Source organism: Balaenoptera acutorostrata, chromosome 11 (assembly GCF_949987535.1).
Source record: "Balaenoptera acutorostrata chromosome 11, mBalAcu1.1, whole genome shotgun sequence".
In the NCBI taxonomy this organism is placed as follows: domain Eukaryota; kingdom Metazoa; phylum Chordata; class Mammalia; order Artiodactyla; family Balaenopteridae; genus Balaenoptera; species Balaenoptera acutorostrata.
Genome location: NC_080074.1, coordinates 19,175,949 through 19,200,387, shown reverse-complemented (window position 1 = coordinate 19,200,387; position 24,439 = coordinate 19,175,949). Strand labels below are relative to the sequence as shown.

Genomic DNA, 24,439 nt, shown 5'->3' with positions numbered 1-24,439 from the left:
ATTTATTGTTCTGTTAACAAGCAGCCTGGGGGTGGGCTATCCACTGAACTGTTTAGCAACGATGGGGATCTGGTCCAGCATCTCTGCAATTCTCTTGACCTGCCTTCACAGTGTAAAAACGGCTGCCACTGCTCTGATCAGGGACTTCTCAAGTGCCTCTCTCTTGACAGCAGTAGGTACATCTTTCCTAAGAAGCCCAACAGACTTTCTTTTATACTCCACTGGCCAGAAGTATAATATGTGTAAAGTGCTTAGCACAGGGCCTGGTACATACTAACTAGTCAGTAAAATTTAGCCATTAGATGACCAATATCATGATGATGATGATGGTGATAATACTGGTGGTGATGATAATGATGATGATGATGGTGATGGTGGTGGTGACGGTGATGATGATGGTGGTTATGGTGATGACAGTAGTGATGATGCAATAGAGAGGCAAAACATATGTACTTTCTCCTTATAATCAAGACATCTCTCAACTTCTGGATCCATGTGTCCCTCTTTTCTAAGGTCTGACATAAAGAAAGAAACGGATCACAGAATACAGAAGCGAATTGGACTAAGTTAAGTTACTGTTTGGGATAGCAAAAAGGAAGGATGGTCACGGATAAACGGAAGTAGATAAAATAGGATGTGGTGTTTATACTAGGGAGGTTGGTAAAGTTGGAGAAAGCATGGAATCATAAAGCATGAGCTCTGAAAGTCCTTCTCATCCCCCAAATGAGGAAACCAGGGCCCAGAGAAGTTAAATTATTTATTCAAGGCAATATAGAAATTCAGTTAGAACTCCTAAAGCCTATGATTTTTAAAAAATTTTTGTTACAAAAACGCACTCTAAGGGTAACAGAAAGAAATGCCTAAAATAGACTAATTATTTGTGGAATCAATTGCTGTCCATCTGCTATAATTTTGCCCTTCCATCCTGGCATAAAAAGAGTTAATAAATAAGAGTTTTCTGGTTATAAACAACAGAGAATTCCAAAGATTCCTTGGTTAGTTGAATGGCACAAAAGCCTGATGGTCAAACCTTGCTTTCAAAAGGTTTCATAATCTATAGTGTGTGCTTAGTTACAAGCTGAACTTTTGATTCCTTGCCCCTGGAAACAAAGAGATATCTCTATTTCAGTAATCAAACAAGTGATCTGGGTTCAAATCATGGCTTGTGTCCCCTTGAAAAAGTTCAGTTTCTCAGAAATAGACTCACAGACACAGAAAACAAACTTATAGTTAACAAAGGGGAAAGGGGGGAGGGAGGGATAAATTAGGAGTTTGGGATTAACAAATACAAACTACTGTATATAAAATAAACAACAATGACCTACTGTATAGCACAGGGAACTATATTCAATATCTTGTAATAACCTATAATGGAAAATAATCTGGAAAAGAATACATATATATAAGCATATGTATATATGTATATATATATATATATACTTTGCTATATACCCAAAACTAACACAACACTGTAAATCAACTATACTTCAATTAAAAAAAAAAGTCCAGTTTCTTTGTCCCTCTGGAAATAGAAACAGCCACTCCAGTCATAATCCTATGATACTGAACAGTTTATATTTTACTTTGTTTCTTGATTTAGCAATTTGTCTATGGACTGGGTACACATGCAACAGATAGTAAATAAGTATGTGTCAAATGCTATCCCAACATTAATACATAGATATCTGATCATCTTTTGGACCTTAAAAAGATGGGATTAACACAAACATCAGAGAGACAAAACACAGTGGCACATTAGAGGCGATGGCAATCAGAGCTAAATCCTTACTAACATATACCTAATTTATATCGACACCTTCCACATGTCAGGTGTTACGCTAAGACTTCGACATGCATTGCCTGTTGCATTTAATACTCACAAGAACCCTCTGAGGTAGGGACAGCTATTGTCAACTCCCACTTGGTAGATGAAGAAACAGGTTCAGAGAGCATCACCCAAGTGGAAAATGATGGAGCCAGGATTTGAACAGCATTGATCAGAGCTGCATTCAATTGTATGTAATAGGAACCAGACTTCAGTGGCTTAACCAAATAAGGGTTTAATTTTTCTTACATACCAAGAAATCCAAGCATAGAGAACTGAGGGCTCATACATCACTTCAGGAAGTCTTCAAAGACTCAAAGACCCAGTTCCCTTCTCGCTTCCATAGGCACCACCCTTAGCTTGCAGCTGTTGCCCTTATGGTCAGGAGAGGGCTGCCCCACTCCAGGCACTGCATCTGTAGTGAAGCAGAAAGAAGCAGAAAAGCAAGGGACAAAGGACATGCTAGCCGAATCTGTTCCTTTTATCAAGAAAATGATAGCTTTTCCAGTAGAACTCCATTTATAACTAGTTGACCAGGACAGGGTAACACAGCCACTCTAGCTATAAGGAAGTATGGACATGTGAATATTTTTAACCTAGCATATTGTTACCCTAAATAAAACTGGGGTTCTGTTACTGAGAAGCAGAGAATGGATATTGGGTAGACAACCAGCAGTGCCCGTCACAAATCCAGATGGCTATTGGATGTTAAAGCTCAAGAAATAAATGTGCTCATAACCTCTATGCCAGCATGAACATCAGATATTCTACCCCATCCCCCCCCCCTTCCCCCGCCAAAAAAATGTTTAAGGCCAACTTGTCACTCAAGTGATAGTTTTTTTACTTGGCTTCTTCTAAAAACCCAGTCCTGGAGCATAGAGGAAGGAAGCCTGAACGCTGTCCGGGTTCTGTAACCACCACTTGCCTCCCACGCCCCCCCTTTTCAGTGCAGTAAATGACCATCAAGCCTTCTGCTTCCCGATGACCAAACACCGAAAATAATTTTCTTTGAGAAGATTTTGTTCCACCTAATTTGTGAGTAAAATTTCCTAAGGGCAGTAGTGAAAGGTCTAAGATAATGAGGAAGTCTTCAAACTCAGGGGAACTGATGAGATCTGCTCTCAAAGTTACCATACACCATTAATCAATTGTTACTAGGCAGAGTCATGGAACCCAGATAGAGGTCAATGGATCACATGACCCATGGCAGGCCAAACCGCCAGTGTCCTGCTGCTTAAACAAAAGCAGAAGTGACTTTGTAACTATTCCCACTTAGCCGAATTCACAACCTATGCTGATTTTTCATAGCCAGGGTGCAGTTCAGACTGTGGAGAGGCACTGAATAAAATAAAGTCGAAAACCCAGAGGTGGGTGGTAGTGTGTGTGTGTGTGTGTGTGTGTGTGTGTGTGTGTGTATGTGTTGAGAGGGGCGGTGTCACCAAGTAAACAAGATAAGTTGGCCATATAGTTTACAGGAAAAACAAACTGGAAATAAAAATCACATTTAGCACATTATCCAGTTTAACTTAATGTGTCCTTATTTGAAAATTGCAAGTACTGTTACTCATTATTTTCAATATGCATTGAAATTTAATCTTGTCCTTTTTTTGATCGAAAACACAGAACACGGTATTTTGATTTTTCAGATGCTCTGTAAACCAGCTGCCATTATGTCAGACTTGTGACAGATCTTGCCCTTCTTTGACTTCTGTTTGTTACTGCTTATATGCTAACTCTTTGTAAGAGTATCTTTAGATGGTTTTGAAACATAGATAAATAAACATCTCAACATCGTCTTTAACTATTTCTTAGCAAAATCCAAAATCCAAAACTCCCTCTCTGTTAGTTCATTCTTCCTCTGATTCTAGAACTTTCTTGGTACTAAGGAAAAATATAAATTAAAACAAAAAGTAAAATCACTTATTACAGAGAGCAGGACAATTTTATTTTATAAACAATTCTCTCCTATCTTGGTTCAGCCTGTTCTTTTTAGTCATACTTGGGACAAGACGCTTGGCATAAACCACATTTAATAGAAATACACAAAAGGCGATCCAGAGAAACAAACTGGGTTGTGTTAAGGTTCTCTTTCCATATCCATTTAGATATGGAACAGTTAGTGCTTGGAAGCCCCCCTCTTTTAGTTCCTGAAGTAAGAGAAGTCCTCTAATTTGTCAAATAAAAACTTACCCACATTTGTACCAAAGCAGAAAAATCTGTGCAGATCTCATTTACCATGACAAAAGATGAAGAAGCAAAATGAATTTGTTTAGGATCTCTGGTGTGTATTTTTAGTTTATGCTAAACCTTTTCTAATATTACCAATTCTTTAAGTTCTGGAAGTCAGAGAGCATGCCAATGAAACATTTAGGAATCTTTCTGACAAGGGCAAAAGAGAAGCAAAAGTTAAATCTTACATGCATTTTGACCAGCCTTCCACGTTTAGGAATTTATATTATAAAAATAATCAAAAGAGTACAAATAAGAACATGTAAAATATATTCATCATATTCATTACAAAAATACTTGCTAAGAGTGAAATTTGCAAGTCACTAAAATGTCCCAAAATAATGGATTGGTGAATTGCATGATGATGCTGCAATGAAATTCTCTGTAGGTATTTGAATGGTAATGAAGATCACTATTTATTGGTATTACAAAGATGTCCACAGTTCAGTGTGATGGGGGGAAAATCAGCTTATAGAACAATGTATGCAGTACGAGCTCATTTTTGCACAAAGTGCAAAGATGTAATATGCTAAGAAAAAAGTATTTAAAGATATGCTCCAAAATGTATACAATGGTTGTCTTTGGGTTTATTAGGCCATAGACAATTTTCACTTTTTCCACAATAGACAATTCACGTCAAGGTTTTGGCATAATATCTGACACACGGTCCATATATATTAGGTATTATTCATATTAGGGTTTTAGCTTTATCAGCCATTGCCTCTGATGTGCTTTGTCCCCTTCTAAGTAATTTCTTTTTCTTTTAACAATCATGAGAAAACTATACAAGAAGTGATTTCCATTTTGAGGGAAAAAAAGGCTGGGGGGAAGGTTAGTGAGAGGTTCCTGCACCAATGCCTGCCTTCCCATCTGGGTTAGTGACATGCATGTAAAGGGCTAAAAAGAGAGGCGGAGGGAAAGTGAGAAGGAAGCCTTCGCCACACTAAATGAAAGGCAAACAATATGCATATCAGCATCCCAAGATATACCACTCTACTGGGAAAACCCAAGACAAAAGAATTATCGGACACAACAGTTCAAAGCATATTGCACCTGTCAAAACGTCTGTCATCTTCTATAGAAATTCACCATTCTAAGAGAGAAAAGGGAAACTTTCGCAAAGTCACTCAGGAACAACAGCTTACTTTGTCTCCTTCCTCTGGCCAACTCCTCCATCTGAAAGCCATTTAGCTCCATGCTAAAGCTTGCCTGGAAGGACCAGACAATAGGAAGGTCTCTTTCATTGTCAAGGACAGTTACACTTTGAAGATGACGCTCAAAAGAGGTTAAAATGGGTCAACAAGCAATTGTTGGGCCTAAGCAAGGACATGAGAAGAGGACATTGTTAAAGTCACAAATAAAAAAAATCTCGATCTCAAAGAATTTAACTTTAATCTAGAGGAGGTGTGGGAAGGAAGGAAGTAACAGGCAATACTGATTTCATCCCAAAGAAGAATTAGGAGGGGAGGGGATCTACCCCAAGAGGATTAATTAATAGACAGTTTGGGGATGGTCTTTGCCATTCCAAACTGCACCCACACTGTGTATTAGAAAGATAAGTGTAATTTAAGGCAAAGTGAGAAAAACGTGACTTTTCTAAAAATGATGTAAATGCAAGTGGTATTAATTCTATGCTGGCTATTACATTTCTTAAGAGTTTTATTTTCTGGATGTGCTTCGGGAACTATGTGTGGCATTTAGTCAGATGACAGGTAAGTGGCTGGGTGGGTGGGTATATTTAAACAGTAGTTATTTCTTTTGTGCAATTTCTTAGATATCTTTAAAAGGGAAGTCTCAACATCCCTCTGAGAAAAGCTGATCTAGAGAGAAGCAACAAGGCAAATCTGTGTCAGCCCACCTAGATGCCTAGGTTTACAGTCTGGGTCTGCCTTATTCAGGCCACATGACTCTGGACAAGTACCTCAACCTCACTCTTGTCGGTCACCACCTGTGTAAAAGGGGATAACAACAACAGGCCAGCAGGAGAATTGGGAGGATTAAAGGAGAGACTGCATCCAGGAGAAATGAAAATGCATGTCTACACGAAAACTTGTACACGAAAGATTATCACGGCATTATTCATGATAGCCAAATAGTGGAAACAACCCCAATGGATAAACAAAATCTGGTCTAGCCACGCAATGGAATATTATTCTGCCATAAAAAGGAATAAAACACTGACATACTACAACATGGATGAATCTTGAAAAATTTTGTTAAGTGGAGGAATCCAGTCACAAAAGACCACATATTATATAATTCCATTCATATTAAATGCCCAGAATAGGGAAATCCATGGAGACAGAAAGTAAATTAGTGATTGTTCGAATGGGCTGGCAGGGTGGAGAAGAAGGGGAGGATAGAAAGGTGATAGCTAAAGGGTATAGAGTTTCTATTTGAGTGGGTGAAATGTAAAATTTACGGTGGTGATGGCTGTACGTATCTGTGAATATGCTAAAAACCAGTATATTGTATACTTTAAATGGATGACTTGTATAGTATGTAAATTATATCTCAATAAAGCTGCTAAAAATAAATAAAACAAACCAATCAAGAATGATGGACAAATCTTTGTGGCAAAAAATAAAACAAAATACTTTTTTTAAAGGATGGTGGAGAGATACTACAATAAAGCAATCAGAACAGTGCTTGGCACAGAGTAAGTACTCAATAAACACTGAGTATCAGTAATTATTTTTGAGAGTAAGTATAAATCATTGTAAATAGTTTTGGGAAAGCTTTGGAAAAGAGTACTGTTACATAGTGTGACTAATAGTAAGACTGAAGTTTCCATTTTAATCTTAAAATATTCATCTTCAAAGATTTTTCAAAATTCAACCTTATTCCCTGAAATCTAAAGACAATCTATTCCTCAGTAGTCTATTCAAAAGGTAAATTTCAAAATACAATGCAGCTTTTTCTCTTCCTTAAAGAGTTTGATATTTAAGTACATTAAATTATTTATGATTGTCAGATCTTCTTTAAGCTTTAGAAACTGACTAGCTACAGAGTCAAACATGAGAAACGTGAGAACGTTCATTCATTCTGAAATACACTTACAATTGAAATCATTCTTTAAAAAAAAATCTTTGGACTATTTTCTGAAGGCCACACATATTATGTCTAGATCAAAAAGATAACTGTTGTCAATTTTCAAAATCTCAAACAATTCAAAAAGATAAAAATGGTAGATTCACTCCTATCCCCCACAAGAACCCAACTCTTCTCTCCTTCCATGTGTCAACATATGTGTCTATTTATAGATCTACAAGTATGTTTCACTTTATAAACTATTCATGCCTTTGGCCTTGCTCAAAGATGAATTTACTAAGAAACTAATGAAATTTAAGCTTCAGGGCTCCTATTTGCAAAGACCTTTCCAAGGCCCTCTACGTAACTATGTTCATAATTTTGTATTCTTTTCCTTAAAGAGGCCCCCTCAAAATATATAAGCTCAGGTTCCACAAAGTTTGATCTGTCCCCGGTTGCTACTTCCTGCACTACCTATTACTTTGTCCTTTCAAATCCTACCTCTCCAAAATCTAGTTTAAATCCCGCTATGGGAGGCCTTCTATGATTACTACAACCCAAACTGACTTCTTTCTCTAAGTTTTTGCTGCACTTATTCACTAGACAACTTCAAAATCCTTTTGCCAAAACTCTCCAGGTCAATTAAGTTTTGGAACTTAATTTTTTTTTGTATATTATTGTGCACAAGCTATATATTATGTAATGGTGCATAAATCATGTATTACATAACACTGTCCCATCAGGATCCCAAGTAACACCCCATAATCAATTATATTAACACATCTTCATCAAAATACATGAATATTCACACTGAGTTAAATAAAGGCTATAAATAGCCTCACTTCAGTTTGGGTGATACTAACACCAAATGAGTTAGAAAAGAACTTTCAGTTTTCAGAGATTTTGGATTTTGGAATTATGGCTAAAGGATTATAGACTTGAACATTATTGTGTTATTATTTCATGTCTCATCAGTTAGGTTTTACTTGACCAAAATGGCTCTTCACCATTATATCCCCAGTGGAAGGTGTCTGGCATATAAGTGGATGTTTAATACATTTGACAGAATGAATGAAAGAACTAAGCTTTATACTAGGTTGAGCTTGTCCAGGAGAAGGATTGTGTCCTTTTCAGTTGACATTCGCAATGCATGCTGGTGTCCACAGTGTCTGGCACATGGTGAATACTCAGTGCATGCTGGTTGAGTTGAATCACACTTCTCAAATCTCCCACAATGACTACCTCGGATATTGATCCCAATATCACTGACTTACAAAATCAGACTGATTCCCATAGTGGAGGGAAAACACCAGTTGCAGGATACCAAGGGAACAGTAGGAGAAGGAGCCTAGACATGGCAAAAATTTGTTGTGGGAAAGTATTGATGCAGGTGAAAAGACCTTGGACTGTGCGATAGGGAGGCCATACACCTTAAGAATTCTGGAGCATTTTTCTTAAGGAAAAGTAGTCTCCTGAAAACAATTTCTTTCCTGGGTCTCTACATGACTTAGAATCCTCAACATCACAATGGTATTTACAACATTGCTTTATTCCTCCCCCCCTCGCCTTGTCTGGGTAGTTTCAGACTTTTATAGATAGTTAGGATAAAAGATTACATGTGATAGACACTGCCAACTCTCATTCTATACTCTAAACTGAACTCTTCTAAACTGGAGGTTCCAAATGGAATATTTTGTTGAGTTATCAACTGTTTACATTGTTTTAAATAGAGAATGGCTGTGAGCATGTGTGCTGGGGGCAATCATTGAACAAATTGCTTTGTCTCTCTGTGTTTGTTTCCTTGTCAGTAAATGGGATACTGCCGTACTACTTGCCTCATAATGCTGTGATGAAGGTAAAGAATATGGTATATAAAACTTCTCAGAGGGCTTCCCTGGTGGCGCAGTGGTTGAGAATCCGCCTGCCAATGCAGGGGACACGGGTTCGAGCCCTGGTCTGGGAAGATCCCACATGCCACGGAGCAACTAGGCCCATGAGCCACAACAACTGAGCCTAAGCGTCTGGAGCCTGTGCTCCGCAACAAGAGAGGCCGCGACAGTGAGAGGCCCGCGCACCGCGATGAAGAGTGGCCCCCGCTTGCCGCAACTAGAGAAAGCCCTCGCACAGAAATGAAGACCCAACACAGCCAAAAATAAATAAATAAATAAATAAATTTAAAAAAAAAAAAAACCTTCTCAGAGAGACATGATCACCTGGTTACCAGAAATAATATTCACTGTCAGTGTAAGGCAGCTGGATCTAAAAGCCTGAAATTAGCCCTGCATAATTGATGGTAATATTTATGCTAATTGTTGTTGATATTAATATCAAAATAATTATTTGCATTTGCATAGTGATCTTGCTTTTCAAATGCTTTGATTTGATAGCAGACTTGTTCCCCAAGTATCCTTTGCAGTAAACAAAACCCGTTATCCCAATTTAACAGTGAAGAAACTGCAGCCAAAGGATGGAGTGACACTAAGTTCAGGTCACGTTTACAGGAACAAATTCTTGGCTCTTCAGGTCCAGGTCAGCCCCAGCACCTTAGCTCTCCCTCCACAACCTTCCATCCCTTCCGCAAGGCTGATGTGGGTCAGCTCCAATAACCTTGGAAAGTGCTGCCGTCTTTAGTAAAACCTCAAAACCACCTTCCCTTTCTTGAGTTTCTGAGACTTCATTCACAGTGATGATGTTGCTTCACATAAAAAGAACGATGTGATGATCATCTCTGATCCCACGCTGCTCTTCAAAGCGTTCACACATATCATATGTCATCACCTCCCAGTTATCACCTCCTACTCTCCACTTTGTTATAAGGAGGAGAGGGACATAAGCAGAGTTTCTATACTGACCTCACTTAGGCACCAATAGCATGGAATAAGAACTGATTTATATATGATATCTGTATAGGTGGAATACACACATATTCATATGTACATATATTAGCCCTAATGATACAGTACAGTACAGCTTTATACACAAAAATATTGTATAATATATAACAATATAGTTTGTAACTTATGTACATATAATTATAAGCTTCAATATATACATATGTATATATAATTGTTAAAAATAAAGCTTTCTCGGGCTTCCCTGGTGGCGCAGTGGTTGAGAATCTGCCTGCTAATGCAGGGGACACGGGTTCGAGCCCTGGTCTGGGAAGATCCCACATGCCGCGGAGCCACTGGGCCCGTGAGCCACAATTACTGAGCCTGCGCGTCTGGAGCCTGTGCTCCGCAACGAGAGAGGCCGCGATAGTGAGCGGCCCCCGCTTGCCACAACTAGAGAAAGCCCTCGCACAGAAACGAAGACCCAACACAGACAAAAATAAATAAATAAAATTAAATTAAATTAAAAATAAAAGATAGCATCATGTAATGGCAATTCTATAAAAAAATAAATAAATAAAAAATAAAGCTTTCTCACCTGTGAAGTAGCGATAATGATATCAGTTAACTACTTCATGAAGCCGTTGTGAGGACTAAATGAATTAATATATTCTAAATGTTTAGAACAGTCCCTAACATAAAATACACACTCAGTAAATGTTATCTGCCATAATTATTACTTATTTTACATATTATAAAAGAGTTCCTCACTTGTAAACATTATTCACTAGAGACTCTCTTAAATATTTCGTTTCTTCAATGCACTAATTTTTAAAATTTATCACTATCTATTTTCCAGTGCAACTTTCAGAAAAACATTTTCTTCCCTAAAATGACACATTATCTTCCTTAGAAAACTGTTGTAGTACGTGGTAATAAATGTCCCTTAAGTCAAACCACATATCCCTGAAGAAATAAAAGCAAACTGTAATTCAGAACCTTAGCAACAATTATTTTATACCATAAGACCTCGTTCTAGTCCTTAAGCACACACACGTATTATTTATTTCCTAAAATTGATTCGTACCTAATTATAACTGCTTAAATCAGCACTATTTTCAGATATAATGACATTGGGAAAGATTTAACTATGTTTACCTTGGTGCATTTGTGTCTAAGTTCTAGTGTCATTCAGAAAGACTTGGACACCTGTAGCCCATAACTATGGCAGTCAAAGCTGAAAAAGCTCTTCATCCATCACTATCTAAGCTATGGTCATGGTTAGACCAACTAAACTCCCAGCCATGTGCACCCAAAATGAGGAAAATTAAGATAGCTCATTACATTCCTCCAAGGAAGAATGGGCTCCTGGAGGTATTTATGAAGGGCTGCTTTCTTTAGCTCTGATTCTTACTTCACTTTTTTGAAAAGAAATCCTTACCTTGAACCCTACCAGTTTACATGGATTCCAGTATATTTAGAATAGAGTTTTGAGCAATGTTTTCTCAACTGTGTTCCACAGGACACTAGCACTGCAAGGTATTGATAGGCGTTATATTTTTAAAATACATATATGTGTACACACACACACACACACACACCGGTGTTCCCTGATCATATAAAACTGGGAAACACTGGGTTAAACAGAGTTTATCAGATTTTTTGCCATGGGATTTTTGGGGATCCTTAACATATTACTATGACTTTCTAAGTGGGAGCATTGTGGCCACATCTCCCAGATATACTCATCTACAGCTTCTCCATCGCACAAAGCATCTTTCTAATTCTAGTGTTCCATGGAACACACTTTGGGAAATTGCTTTAGAATATCATGTATCACATATTTTATATCTTTTGCTTGTATCCCTTTTCTCAAATCTGAGCAGAATTGCTTCTTCTGTACTGTATTTTTTTAGTAAATTCACTATTTTGTATTTCCACAGGTGAGGAAATCCATTTACTATATATCAAAAACATTTTCTATTCCTGCATTTGACCATTATAAAATTTTGGTTGTTTTATAATCACTTAAAGCAATGATCTCTTGACCTGAAAAAAAAATAAAATCAATTGTGCTAACTCATAATTAACATATCCCAGAATCAAAATTTTACATAAAACCCACGAGTGTGCCCACCCACTTCTCCCTAACCAAATGACATGAAGTTGAACTTATGGTTGTCACAAGAACTCTGGTGAGTAGATGCCATTATATCCTCAGGAAACCATACCAACCACCATTGATAACCTGTACATTCTTTTATCTAAAATCAGGCTAATAAATAATAAAAATAAAAGCGTATTTATTATAAAATCATATTAATCTGGAACAAGAAAAGCGCTAAAGTTTGGGGATACAATTTTAAGTGCATTACTCCTAGGGAATAATATTCAAAAAAAATCAAATTTTCCTCAAAGGATTAAACAGACTTCTAAATGTTAAGCAACTATCGGTTATAACATTTCATTTTGATTGAAACTTTGAAACTTAACATTTGGACTTTAGACAGGAGAACATCTTAAATATAGACATACTACATATAGTATACATATAGTATACACATAGTAGTATATAGGCATTATATATATATATAAATCTCGAACTGAAGGGTAAAGTGCAGTGGGATTTTACATGTATCAAATTCTATGAATCCAAGCCTATGGGAAAATTGCAAGAAACTTGAGTGCAAAACTGCACATGAATGACTTGGTCACATTGATTTGTGTTTCTCTCTGAATGTTGAAAAAAATAGCATATTAAAAAGAAAAAAATACGGCTTCCCTGGTGGCGCAGTGGTTAAGAATCTGCCTGCCAATGCAGGGGACACAGGTTCGAGCCCTGGTCTGGGAAGATCCCACATGCCGCGGAGCAACTAAGCCCGTGAGCCACAACTACTGAGCTTGCGCGTCTGGAGCTTGTGCTCTGCAACGGGAGAGGCCGCGACAGTGAGAGGCCCGCGCACCGCGATGAAGAGTGGCCCCCGCTCGCCGCAACTGGAGAAAGCCCTCGCACAGAAACGAAGACCCAACACAGCCAAATATAAATAAATAAATAAATAAATAAATTTATAAAAAAAAGAAAAAATAGGGCTTCCCTGGTGGCGCAGTGGTTGAGAATCTGCCTGCCAATGCAGGGGACACGGGTTCGAGCCCTGGTCTGGGAAGATCCCACATGCCGCGGAGCAACTGGGCCAGTGAGCCACAACTACTGAGCCTGCGCGTCTGGAGCCTGTGCTCTGCAACAAGAGAGGCCGCGATAGTGAGAGGCCCGCGCACCGCGATGAAGAGTGGCCCCCGCTCGCCGCAACTAGAGGAAGCCCTCGCACAGAAACGAAGACACAACACAGCCATAAATAAATAAATAAATAAATTAAAGAAAAAAATAACTAAACCCATAAAATCATTTGATAAATCAGTCTCTGCATCGCCTCACAGCGAAAAGCTGCCATGTTTAACTGACGTTAACCAAAATCAAAAATACTGCCTAAAACCACCAGTTTGATACAACATTCCCTAAGCATCTCTTTTGCATTAAACTTAGTTCCATGTGTTTCAGGGCCTCCAAAGAGGATCCAGCTTCAGGTTTCTGCCATAAAAACCTTAATACAGCCTGAAGAAAATTCCCCTAGGCACATTGGGAGTAATCAAATTTCATGTTAACTATTAAATTACAGGCACTCAATTATGTTTTCAAAACCTCTGTTTAGAGATTCAAAAGGCCCTTAGAAAACATCCTTAAACTAAAGCCCAGGTTGGCAAGTGAAACCGTTTACCTGCGAGAGCAAAACAAAGCGGGGTCCTGGCCATCCCTGACGGCGGCACATTGCAAAGTGGCACGCGATGTACCCCATCCCCATTGTGAGGCACAAATTCTTTGTGACACTGGGAGACACCGCAGAACAAAAATACTATTAGAAATCCTTCAAAAGGAACATTTTTGGCTGCGATAGAGACTTTTGACATTATTTATTAGGTTCAAAACTGCTTCTGTGAAGCCTAACAATGGTTCTGTGGAAACCAGTACATCTGAGGCCCTTTCTGTTGTCCAGGGCAGGCATTGATTTGAAGATGGGCAGCACTCACCGAACAATTCCCTCGCAGCGGTCAGCATAAGTGAGCATTCACCCCCGGCCTAGGAGGGGCCTGTGAACAAACCGTATGGAAACGCGGGGGTAGGCGGGAGTGGGGAGAGGAGCAAACCTTGATTAACCTCTTGGAGGGGAGATGGGTGGGAGCACCGGCAAACACAGGAAGGGGCGCTGCTGCCAGACTGCCGGGGAGAGAGGCGTCTGCCCCGGGCCCCCTGTTCTCGGGGGGATGAAGATGCTTGGGGAGCATCTTTGGTGCCATGGCAACTGTGCCCCTTCCCACTGAATTCCCGGGCGCGCCCAGGAGCCAGCTTCGGGAATCTGGGTTTGCCAGTGCGCCTACTGCGGCTGCCATCCTCTCTTCCAGCTCAAGTTCTGACAAACTCCAGGAGACCCTGGACGAGGCAAAGGGGGCCTGGCTTCTCCCGTTGAGGCGACGGCACTGTACGGCCTCAGAGTAAGCCCTGGAAGGCAACGAAAAGCCAGGGTGGTGCTCAAGTGTGTGGAATTTACCTGCCCCGCTGGGACGTAAAAAATAAAAATCTCCTGATAACTGCATGTTTGAGAAATCGATGTTTGTAACGTGCTGAGAAAACATTTTAAATCCCCTGACATTATCCTCACGTGCTTCCCGTATTTCTTTAAGAAAATAAAATGCTATCGATTCTTTTCCTATTGTTTGAAAGCACCTCCTCCCCCCAAAATAACTTTTACAGAATCCTCATAAAACTTTTAATTTCAAGACAAACAGTTCAAAACTTCTAAAGAGAGGGAAACAGAAGAATGGGTGACTAAAATAAAGCCTCAAATTTGAAATTTGGGGAAAATTTGTGAATGGAAATTATTCAGATATCACGGAAAAACAAACAGATCCGCGGCCCATTTAGACATACTACTGACAATTTAAAAATCCAAGAGGCAATTATTTCATGAGTTTTATTAGAAATGTCAAACTGGGTGAAAATTAAAACAATCAGTGTTTTAACCTGATGTTGGCTCTACACAACACATACATACACTCTAATAATAGATTTGATTTTTTTTCTTTCTTTGCCCGATCATGAAATCATTGTTTCATGTAAAAGATATGTATACAAAAGATATATATATATTCCACATGCATTTATATATAAGTATGTATTTATATATATAATAAAATCTTCATATATATCATATGTATAAAATTGTTTTGGGGGTACTTCCCTGGCAATCCAGTGGTTAAGACTCTGCACTTCCACTGCAGGGGACACGGGTTCGATCCTTGGTCAAGGAATTAAGATCCTGCATGCCCCGCGCCGTGTGGCCCCCCCCAAAAAATCATTTTTACGTAAGAAATCCTGCCCACTGACCTATGCAAATTAAAGTCTAATTCTTCAGTAGTGTATTAAGATAACTTAGATGATTTAAATCACTTTCTGTAAACTTTTAAAGGGCTTTGAATAGCATGCAGATGTCTAAAATATTTGGAGCAACCCAAGGCATCATTGGCAAACTCAAAAAATATGTAGATTTCAAATATACATTGCCTCCCAAACGGTGGGTGTCAAATGGTATAACACTAGGTTCAATTTAGTTCATCACACACTGTTCTATGTTTGGTATGTACTGGGCAGCTCCCACTACACACTTATCATAACCAAGTCAAACTGTGAAAAATTTTTAGTGAGCCTGATTTCTCCAACGTGAGAATTATTTCCTGGAAATAGAGGTAGAATGGCATTTCAATATGGCCAGGTAAATAAAAGCTTTCAGAGAGCCAAACACATTGCTTTGTGAAAACTAGATGCTTAATAACTGTTTGGTGATTTGGATTTTACAGCCCTGGCATACGACCCATTCATTGCAAGACGATTCCACCTAAGATCATAGATGTGACTCTGGAATTTGGAGAAACAGAATACAACCTAGACAGAATATGCTGTCCTCTGTCTTGAGACAAAGAATAGGAATTCCTTCCCTGAATGTAATTCAGTAATGATGCATTTTGTAACAAACTGTCTTAGAGGGACACTTTGGTGTAAGGGAATAAACAGGCTTTGGGGGCAGACCATCATAGATTTATATCCCAGCATATCACCTGGCCTAAGCCTCTTTGCCCTTACCTGAAACATGAGGATTGTATTACCTACTTCACAGGGTTGCTAGTGGGATTAAATTTGTCCATTCGTTTTTTTCATTCATTAATATCTGAGTGCCTGTTATGTGTCTGGCAGTATTCTAGACATTGGGAATACAGGAAGGAATAAAGCTGCAATATCCCTGCACTTATGGAGCATGCATTCGAGTTAGGAAGAGAGGGAGTGGAAGAGAAAGCAGACTAATAGATAAGCAAACAAAGAAACGTGTAAGTGTCAGCTGGTAATAAATCTTAAGGAGGAAAATAAAGTGAGAAAGGTTAGGAAAGCCCACCCATGTAGGTGACATTTCAGTAAAGACCTGAAGGAAGTGTAAAAGCAAACTAAGCAAGTATCTGAGGGAAGAACATAATAAAATGTAAAGCATCTAGTACATAGTAAGTGCTCAGTACCCATGAGCTATTATTGTCATATTTGGAATCTTAATATAGGAATGCTCTGACCTGGAGTCAGAATGGAGGCTTGAATCCCGGCTCCATCCTTAAAGTTACAGAATCTCTGTGGGCTTCCAATTCCTCATCTAAACCATGGGAAGATAACAGTTCTTGTCTCAGAAGGTAGCCGTGTGGACCATAATTGAAGATGTATGTTCAGATTTTAGCACATTGCCTTATACATAAGACTCAAAATGTGTTAACCTGCCAGCATCCTCAACATGCCATCATCAAGCCCATCCTCCCAGAAAAGAAGAATCTCTTACTCAGCATCTTTGGTAGAAAGTCTCCCAGCCTCGACTTTACCATTTATAGCCCAGGCAGGACATTATCCTCTAGTTCAAAGAAGGTTCTCCTTTGGACTGTGTCAAAATTTCTCTTTCTTCTATTGGTCAATTCCAACAAACTGTATAAATATGTGCTATAAAATCTACCCAAAAAGTTACCTAAAAAAAAAAAAAAAAAGCTGCATAAAATCAATCTAATTCTTCTTCTACACGACACTTCCTAGAATATTTGGAGGTATGCATTGTCTCCTGACATTTCCTCTCCTGCAGTCAGAATATCAGCACCATAAACACCACCACCATCATCACAGCTGCCATTTAGTCAGCCCTGCTGTGTTCAGGGAATTTTATATCAACAACATCTCTTCAAGGTAGTAATTGTCAGTATACAGAAAATACCTGGCGCAAAGAACATTTATGGGACTTGATCATGGTGACAGAACTGAATGAAACAGTAGAAAGCAGAAATTTGAGCCCAAGTATTTCTGGTTCTGGGCTCAGGTTCCCCTGATGTCAAAGCTCATTCCTTCTGGTCCATCTTCTTACCTTTAAATCATTCCTCCTGTTATGCAGTTTTGAGATACTTCATTTTTATACACATTATTCTGTGCTATGAATTCACACCTTCCTCATTTGTAAAATGGGGATAATAACATTATCTGCCTAAGAGGGTTATATGAGGATTTCATAAAATAATGTAAAATGCTCAGCACAGTATCTGAGAGCTTCATAAATGGGGGTTGGGATGCTGATGATAATACTTGTCATTATTATCAGGTGCAATACCTGAATCATTAAACTCTTGTCATCAGCTCACACCTGTGCTCTCCTCCAATATAATACAAAGCAACAAGCAGACTTCCATTAAAGACTGACAACTACAGTTCTTATAGAACGTTCTAGAATAGGACTTACCGTTGAGTCAAATAATTTTGCTCTTTCTATTGAAGTTAAAAACAAAATGTGGCCAATTGAAAAGAGGAAGAAAGAGTTAGGAACCACAAAGTGATACTCACCAGATGGGACAGAATCTCCCTTGGAATTACAAGGGGGCTGGTTCTGAAATCTCACGTGCCTGTTGATATGTGTGCCTGTGGCCTCCAGGTGCATGGGATTTACTGAGTGGACCTGAATAGGCATTTTTGTCATTCACTGTTCCAGAAATGAACTGCCCCAGGCCTGTCCGGGTGCTTCTCTGGCTCCCATATTCATTTCTTGTCTGACCGTGAAGATCAGTGGGGTCCCTTCCCATTCACTGGACAGTGTTGGAGAGGGACTTGCTTCTCCGTGGCTTTCTTTGTCGAAAGAAGCTATACTTACAGCAGGAGGCCTGGGGATGCTGTACTGGCAAGCACAGAGCAGTCTTCTATATGCCATTGGAGTCTGAATCCTTTCTGGAAATACTGTAAAAGGTAAACACATTATTTTGAAGGAAGGCATTTAAATATCACCTACGGAATTAATGGCAGGAAGGATAACATCAGGCAATGGATGGATTTTCTGTTTGTTTCATGTTTCTATCCTGAGCAAACAAAATGACAGAGAAGCCAAGGACCCGGTTGCCCAAGTAGGAGAAGAAGAGGAGGGAAAAGGTGTGGAAGGGGAGGTAAAAGGCTGGAAATGCTTTTGTTGAGTTCAAGCTATACTGCAGGCGCTGTGTGAGGGCCCAGACACGTTGGTCATTTAGTCCTCACAGGAACCTCATCTAACAAATAGAATTATTATCTCCATCTTTTCAGGTCAGAAAGCTAGTTTGAAGCTTATGGGTTGAGTTGTGTCCCCCAAGAAGATATGTTGAAGTCCTAACCTTCCGTAGCTGTGAATGTGACCTTATTTGCTAATAGGGTCTTTGTAACTGCAGTCAAGTCAGGATGAGGTTGTTAGGGTAAGGCCTTAGTCCAATATGACTAGTGTCCTTATAAGAAGAAAAAACAGACACAGACACACAGGAAGAACACCATGTGATGACAGAGGCAGAGAGTGGAGTGATGTATCTACAAACCAAGGTACCTCACGGACTGCAGCACCCGCCAGAAGCTAAGAGAAAGGCATGAACTCTCCCTTAGAACCTCCAGAAGGTGCCAAGCCTGCTGATACTTGGCTGATAACTTGGTATCCTGCTGATACTTGGATTTCCAACTTCTGCCTCCAGAACTGTGAGATAATAATTTTGTTTTAAACATCCAGTTTGGGGTTCTTTGTTATGACAGTCCTCGGAAACTAATATACCCACAATGGTTCAAACTCACACATGTTATCCCAGAATAATTATTAACAGTAGCCTTTTTCACTAAAAAAAAAATTGTTCAGACTTGGGGGATAGAAATGAAGAAAAACCAGGAGGTGGGGAGGTGTGGAACGGGGGGAGGAACGAAGTGGATTTCTACTATGAGTTCTACTATGCGGCAGAAACCGTGCCAGGACGCACCAACTCTTAGCAAGACTCATATTCCCTGTGCTCAAGGTTCAGTCAAGTGGCAAAGATGCTGGCCATGTTAGGTAACAGGACGCACTACTCCTAAGTCGCAGCTTTGCCTGCAGAAGGGGAAATCGAAAGAAACGCCTCCAGGGACCCCACAGATAATAGAAATGAGAGAAGAGGCCAAGAAGGAGCAGCCATCAGAAGGGGCCAGCCACTCCTCAGTTCTTTTATTGCCCTGAGGGGATGTGGGCCCCATGAAGACAGATTTTTCTGGATTTTCAGGAGAAGCAGACATATGTTTTTTCAATATATGTAAAAACTTCTAATTTTTCAATGTTGGTAACTCACTCGATTTAAAAAAATATATGGTATGGATGCCACAAAACACATCTGTTCTCTGAATCACCATGGGCCACCAGTTTGCATCTCTGGCCTATGGCCAGCCCTATAAAAGTTACACTATCATTTACCTCCTTTCATGCCATCTTCATCTCAGAAGATGATTTTCTAAGTATTCTGCTTGGAGTCATGGGGATGTATTTGCTAGTTCTGTGCATAAGCAGGTTACAGAGTTCTAGAAGTCTCGTCTTCCTCCTGCACTTTAGGAAGACTGAGATTTTCATTTTAATCTTAACTGCCTGCCCCTTTTCATCATAAATCCCAGAATGTGAAATGGCAGACAAATGTATCAGTCTTTCCCAAATGCAGAGAAACTCCTAGAATCTTTCAAAACAGTAGCTCTGGGACTCTTGATCCCAAAGGAAAATCTACAACCTTAGAACCAATGGCATTTGACCTGCCTTCATTCTGTTGTTCAGATATCAAGAACAGGATGGAAGGGCTGAAGCCACTTTACACACCTTCACATTCCACAAGTTATGGGTTGAAAGAGACCTTAAAGGTCATCTGAGGCTGACCCTCACCACCTTCTTCATCCATCTCTGTTTAAATACTTCCAAGGTCCTGAATCTCACTACCTCTGCATCAGAGATTTCATTGCTTATCAGAAAGGCAAATAAGTAACTTTGTAATTGCCATATAAAAGGCACATTTAAATGGATAGATAGAAAGAAAGGTAATACTTTATATAGGTAATAATTATCAAGGTCACCTTATATGATGTTGAGACAGCTGGTGACTATGTTTGTTTATTTAGTTATTCAACCCATATTCATTAAGCTCCTACCATATACTAGGTACTGCAACAATGACAAAATCTTACTCAGAACAACAGAACCCATCATCTTGAGGCTAAATCGACCAGCTGATTTTTGGCAAAATGGAATTCAGCACAGCAACCCAAGAACCTCCCAGTTTCACAGACCCCTGCATGAATTTCAGGTTTCCTCTATGATACAGCTGCCAGGTTGCCTGAATTGAATAGAACAACCAGTAGTTTGGGCATCAAACAGAGACTGTTGTTAGAAATGCAAGGGCCGTTTCCAATCTCCAATGGCTTTCAGCCTTTTTTTTTTTTTTCAAATTTTCAAATCTCCCCACCAAGACAGTGGCAGAACTTGAGCCCAAATCCATTGCTCATGATTGAAAGTTCAGTGTTCTTTGTTACATTACCGGGCTCTTGAGTCTACTTCAGTGTTTCCCAGTCTTGGCTGCGCATTCACCAATGTCTGGCAGGCTTTGAAAAAATATAGGCACGTGGTTCCCGGGCCCCAGTCTCTGTAGTTTGTAAGCCCCTCGGGTATTACGATGTGTAATTAGGGAGACACTGGTCTAACTCACTCATCAGAGATGTCAGGTACTGTTAGAAATTGTATGTAGTCCAAACACTCATGAACAATCTAGAGCCACGACCTCAGGTATGTCTTTCTCCTCCAAGCATTCTCTCTCCGTGAACAGTCTTCATTTCAGATACCAGCAATATCTGCCACTTTACAACTGGTCTATTCCTTATTTTATTTGCTTTCACACCAGTAAACCCGCTTGAGCCAGACCACGACCCCTCAGCTTATTCACTCAGGAGGGACCTGAGGTCAGAGAGTAAGCATGTGTCCACACCACGAGTCAAGCACCAGAGAAGCTGGGGTTGGGACTCAGGTCTTAGATTTCGAAGGAGTCTGGTTTTTCTACTGCCCAGTCAATGCCGGCGGTGCCAGAAGAAACGTGTGATTACCACGAACTGGGCTTGGTGAAGGGAGGGATGCAAATGTCCACAACGACAGCTTAGCAAGTAGGGGGCGCTGACCACCCTCCTGGCCTTGCCTTAGCCCGCCATCAGTGCTTCCAGCATGACTTCTACTGTGCAGAAGAAGACAGGGCACCTTAGCCTGAGTACTCTGCCTCAGGCCCAGCGACTGAAATCAGCTCCCAGGAAAGCCCACATTCTAACCCCTCCTCCAGACAACCTCTCCCAGTGCTCACTTACTGAGGCAACAGGCCAACTTTTCTCAACTACCTGTTTTTGGGTGTTTCTCGTCTTAAGAAATTCTTCCTGACGTTCAAGTTTTGCAGGTTCTTTCAATGTGTAGACGACTCTGCCTCTTATTTTGCAGCACAGGTCTTCCATCTGTTGCTAATTTCTTTCGAAATAATATTGTGGCAGACAGGAGAGTTCAAGGCATAATAAGATGACCCCCAGAGCTGAATGTAGTTCACAAAAACAATGTATCTTTCTCTTGAGCTGCAAAATAGCTCATGGTAAATCATGGCAGATGCAGATTTCTTCATTTTCTATTCATTAGGAAAAGACAAATACGGTAACCCCTGCGTATTCAGCCCCTCTGGGCTACCAGGGGGCAGGATGGTGCACCCCATCACACCTGCTCCTGGCAGCGCTCCCTCAATATATAACTTCTGTGTGTTCGTATCCCCGCCCTCTCTCTTCTGCTCCCTTGGGCTTCTATCTCCAGCATGTTCATGTCACAAAAAAACTAGAGGCACCTGTCCTAGAAGCAGAAATGAAACCCAGAGACAATTAATTCCCCAGAGCTCATCTTGCCCTTAACTGTAGGCATAAATAGAGGCTAAAGCTAATTAATATTATCTCCTGCATATCTAAAATCAAACTTAAACTTTAAATAGGTCTTCAATGAATACTGAAAACTCCAATGACACACTTTTAAAGGATTCTTAGATCACATAGTAGAGTTGGGGTCTGCCACCTCAGCCTCACCACTTCTCCTAGTGGGGGAGTGAGAGTTTTTCAGCTAATGGGGCCGAGTCCATGGGAGGGGGTCTGGAAAGCATCAAGCCCTGAGCCCAGACTTCTTGGACCAAATCTGGTTCACCTCTTCCTGGCTGTGTTACCTAAGTCAAGCTACTTAAGTGCTCTGTGCCTCAATTTCCCCATTCACAAAATGGCAATAATGATTGCCACTACCACCCAGGGCTGAGGTGCAGATTAAATGAGTTGTTAATAAACAAGAGTTTAGAGCAGTATGTGACACGCAGGAAGCACTCAGTTAGCCTTAGCTGTTGTTATTGTTCTCTCTCCCTCTATAGCTCCTGAATGGCCTCTTTTGGCAATAAGGACTCAAGTGGAAAATAATATCTTTTCCATCCATCCAGAGTTTGCCTCATTTTATTCATTCCTTCGTTCAAAAACATATTTATCAAATGCCTAGTATGTGCCTTGCTCTGTATTTGGCCCTGGGGATACAACAGAATAGGGCAAATGTGGTCCCTGCCCTCATAGAGCTTACAATCAACTGGAGAAGATGACAACAGCAAGTCACAACTAAGTGATTACAAATTGTAGTGAGTGATATCAAGGGAAAAACAAGGGACCGAGACAAAGAAACATGGGTGGAGACCTAGGAAGGTAATATTTAATTTGAGACTGACCCGAAGGTTGAAAAGGTCAGTCATGCAGGAGGGGGGAGTAGCATTCCAGCCCCACAAGGACTGAGATATATTCCTAAGATTGTTACACCCAATGGCTAAATGGAAGTGAGCAAAAAAGAAGGGACAGGTGAGGTCTAGAAGTTGCACAATGTATGATGGAAAGCTACTAAAATTTTCCCATAGATGAGTCGCGACAGCAGGACTTACCCTTGAAAAAGTTCTCTAAGGAAGACTGGGCAGAAGAGGATGAGAGCAGAAGCCAGTTAGAAGGCAGTTAGCAGTCAGCTAAGTGAACAGCGATGGCAACTTGGATGTACCTGGGAGTTCTGTATAGTGGTCGAGACACAGACTGCCTGGGCTTGATTTTCTTCGTCTGTAAAATGGATAGATAATGATAATCCCCATTTTGGGGGAAGGTGTTGGCAGAAATACATGTAATGGACTTCCAGTTTTAGCGCCAACATGGAAACAGCTTGGAAACTGACAGTCCTATCCTTCCAACAAGAGAGAGTGTAACAAAGTGAAAAACAACAACTTTTCCTGGACCCATCAGAGAACTGAGTTTGCAGGGCAAAAGGCCACCCCAAAATCTGGAGAGACAGGTGAATCCAAAGAGTCAAACCAAGATATGTTTCCCTTTGGAACAATACACTGGTTCCTACACTGGTAGGAACATTCAAATGATCATTTTGATGAATTGCTGGAGGCTGGGTGTAGACTAGCTTGAGAGTTAGAAACTCCTGAGGACAGCAGGTTTAGGTGGTCCCTGCACTTCAGTGGATTTTGTCTATAAGAACTCCACTAGTTTCTCAAGGTGAAAGTCTGAAAAAGACCCCTTCAAAGCTCTGATACAGGCATGGGAAAAACAATCATAGTAAAATATGCCCAAAGCATCCTCCATAACAAAAGCATATCAGATCCTTATCCCAGCTGAGGGAAGGGCATTTTTCCCACTCCAGTTCCTTTAGCCTTCTCGTCTCACCTAAGGAGCAGTAAAAAAAAAAAAAAAAAAAAAAAGTTAAAAAACACTTGTTAAGGTCACAGCCAGAGACACAGACCCACTAAAAGACTGAGATTAATCATAAGATTAAAGAATGTTTCCCCTCCCCCACACCTTATCAGCACACCAACAGGTGTCCAGTATAATAACAGTGGATTCCAGCTGAGAGAGCTGCAAGATACAGACTCTCTCTCAGGAGGAGTAGTCAGGGAAGCCCAAAGTCTGGAAAGGGGACAAAAGTGCGAACACTGGAGAAACCTGAAGCCTCTCGTACTTACAGCTACAACAAACATTAAACACATCCCGGTACCGAGTCAGGTCGACACAAAAACCCACAGCAAAGATCTGTTTACTTCA

At 40.2% G+C, this 24,439-nt stretch overlaps 1 protein-coding gene across 1 annotated transcript in view; it reads right to left on the bottom strand.

Annotated features, from left to right (window-relative positions):
- Positions 1-14,019: 14,019 nt before the first annotated feature.
- C11H12orf42 (chromosome 11 C12orf42 homolog) overlaps positions 14,020-24,439 on the bottom strand; it is a 235,954-nt gene continuing 225,534 nt past the window's right edge. The window contains exons 5-6 of the mRNA XM_057556571.1: positions 18,013-18,262; positions 14,020-14,467 (exon numbers count right to left, since the gene is read on the bottom strand). Coding sequence (XP_057412554.1) covers positions 14,020-14,467; positions 18,013-18,236 — 672 coding nt within the window. The 5' untranslated portion in view covers positions 18,237-18,262. The remainder of the gene's footprint in view (positions 14,468-18,012; positions 18,263-24,439) is intronic.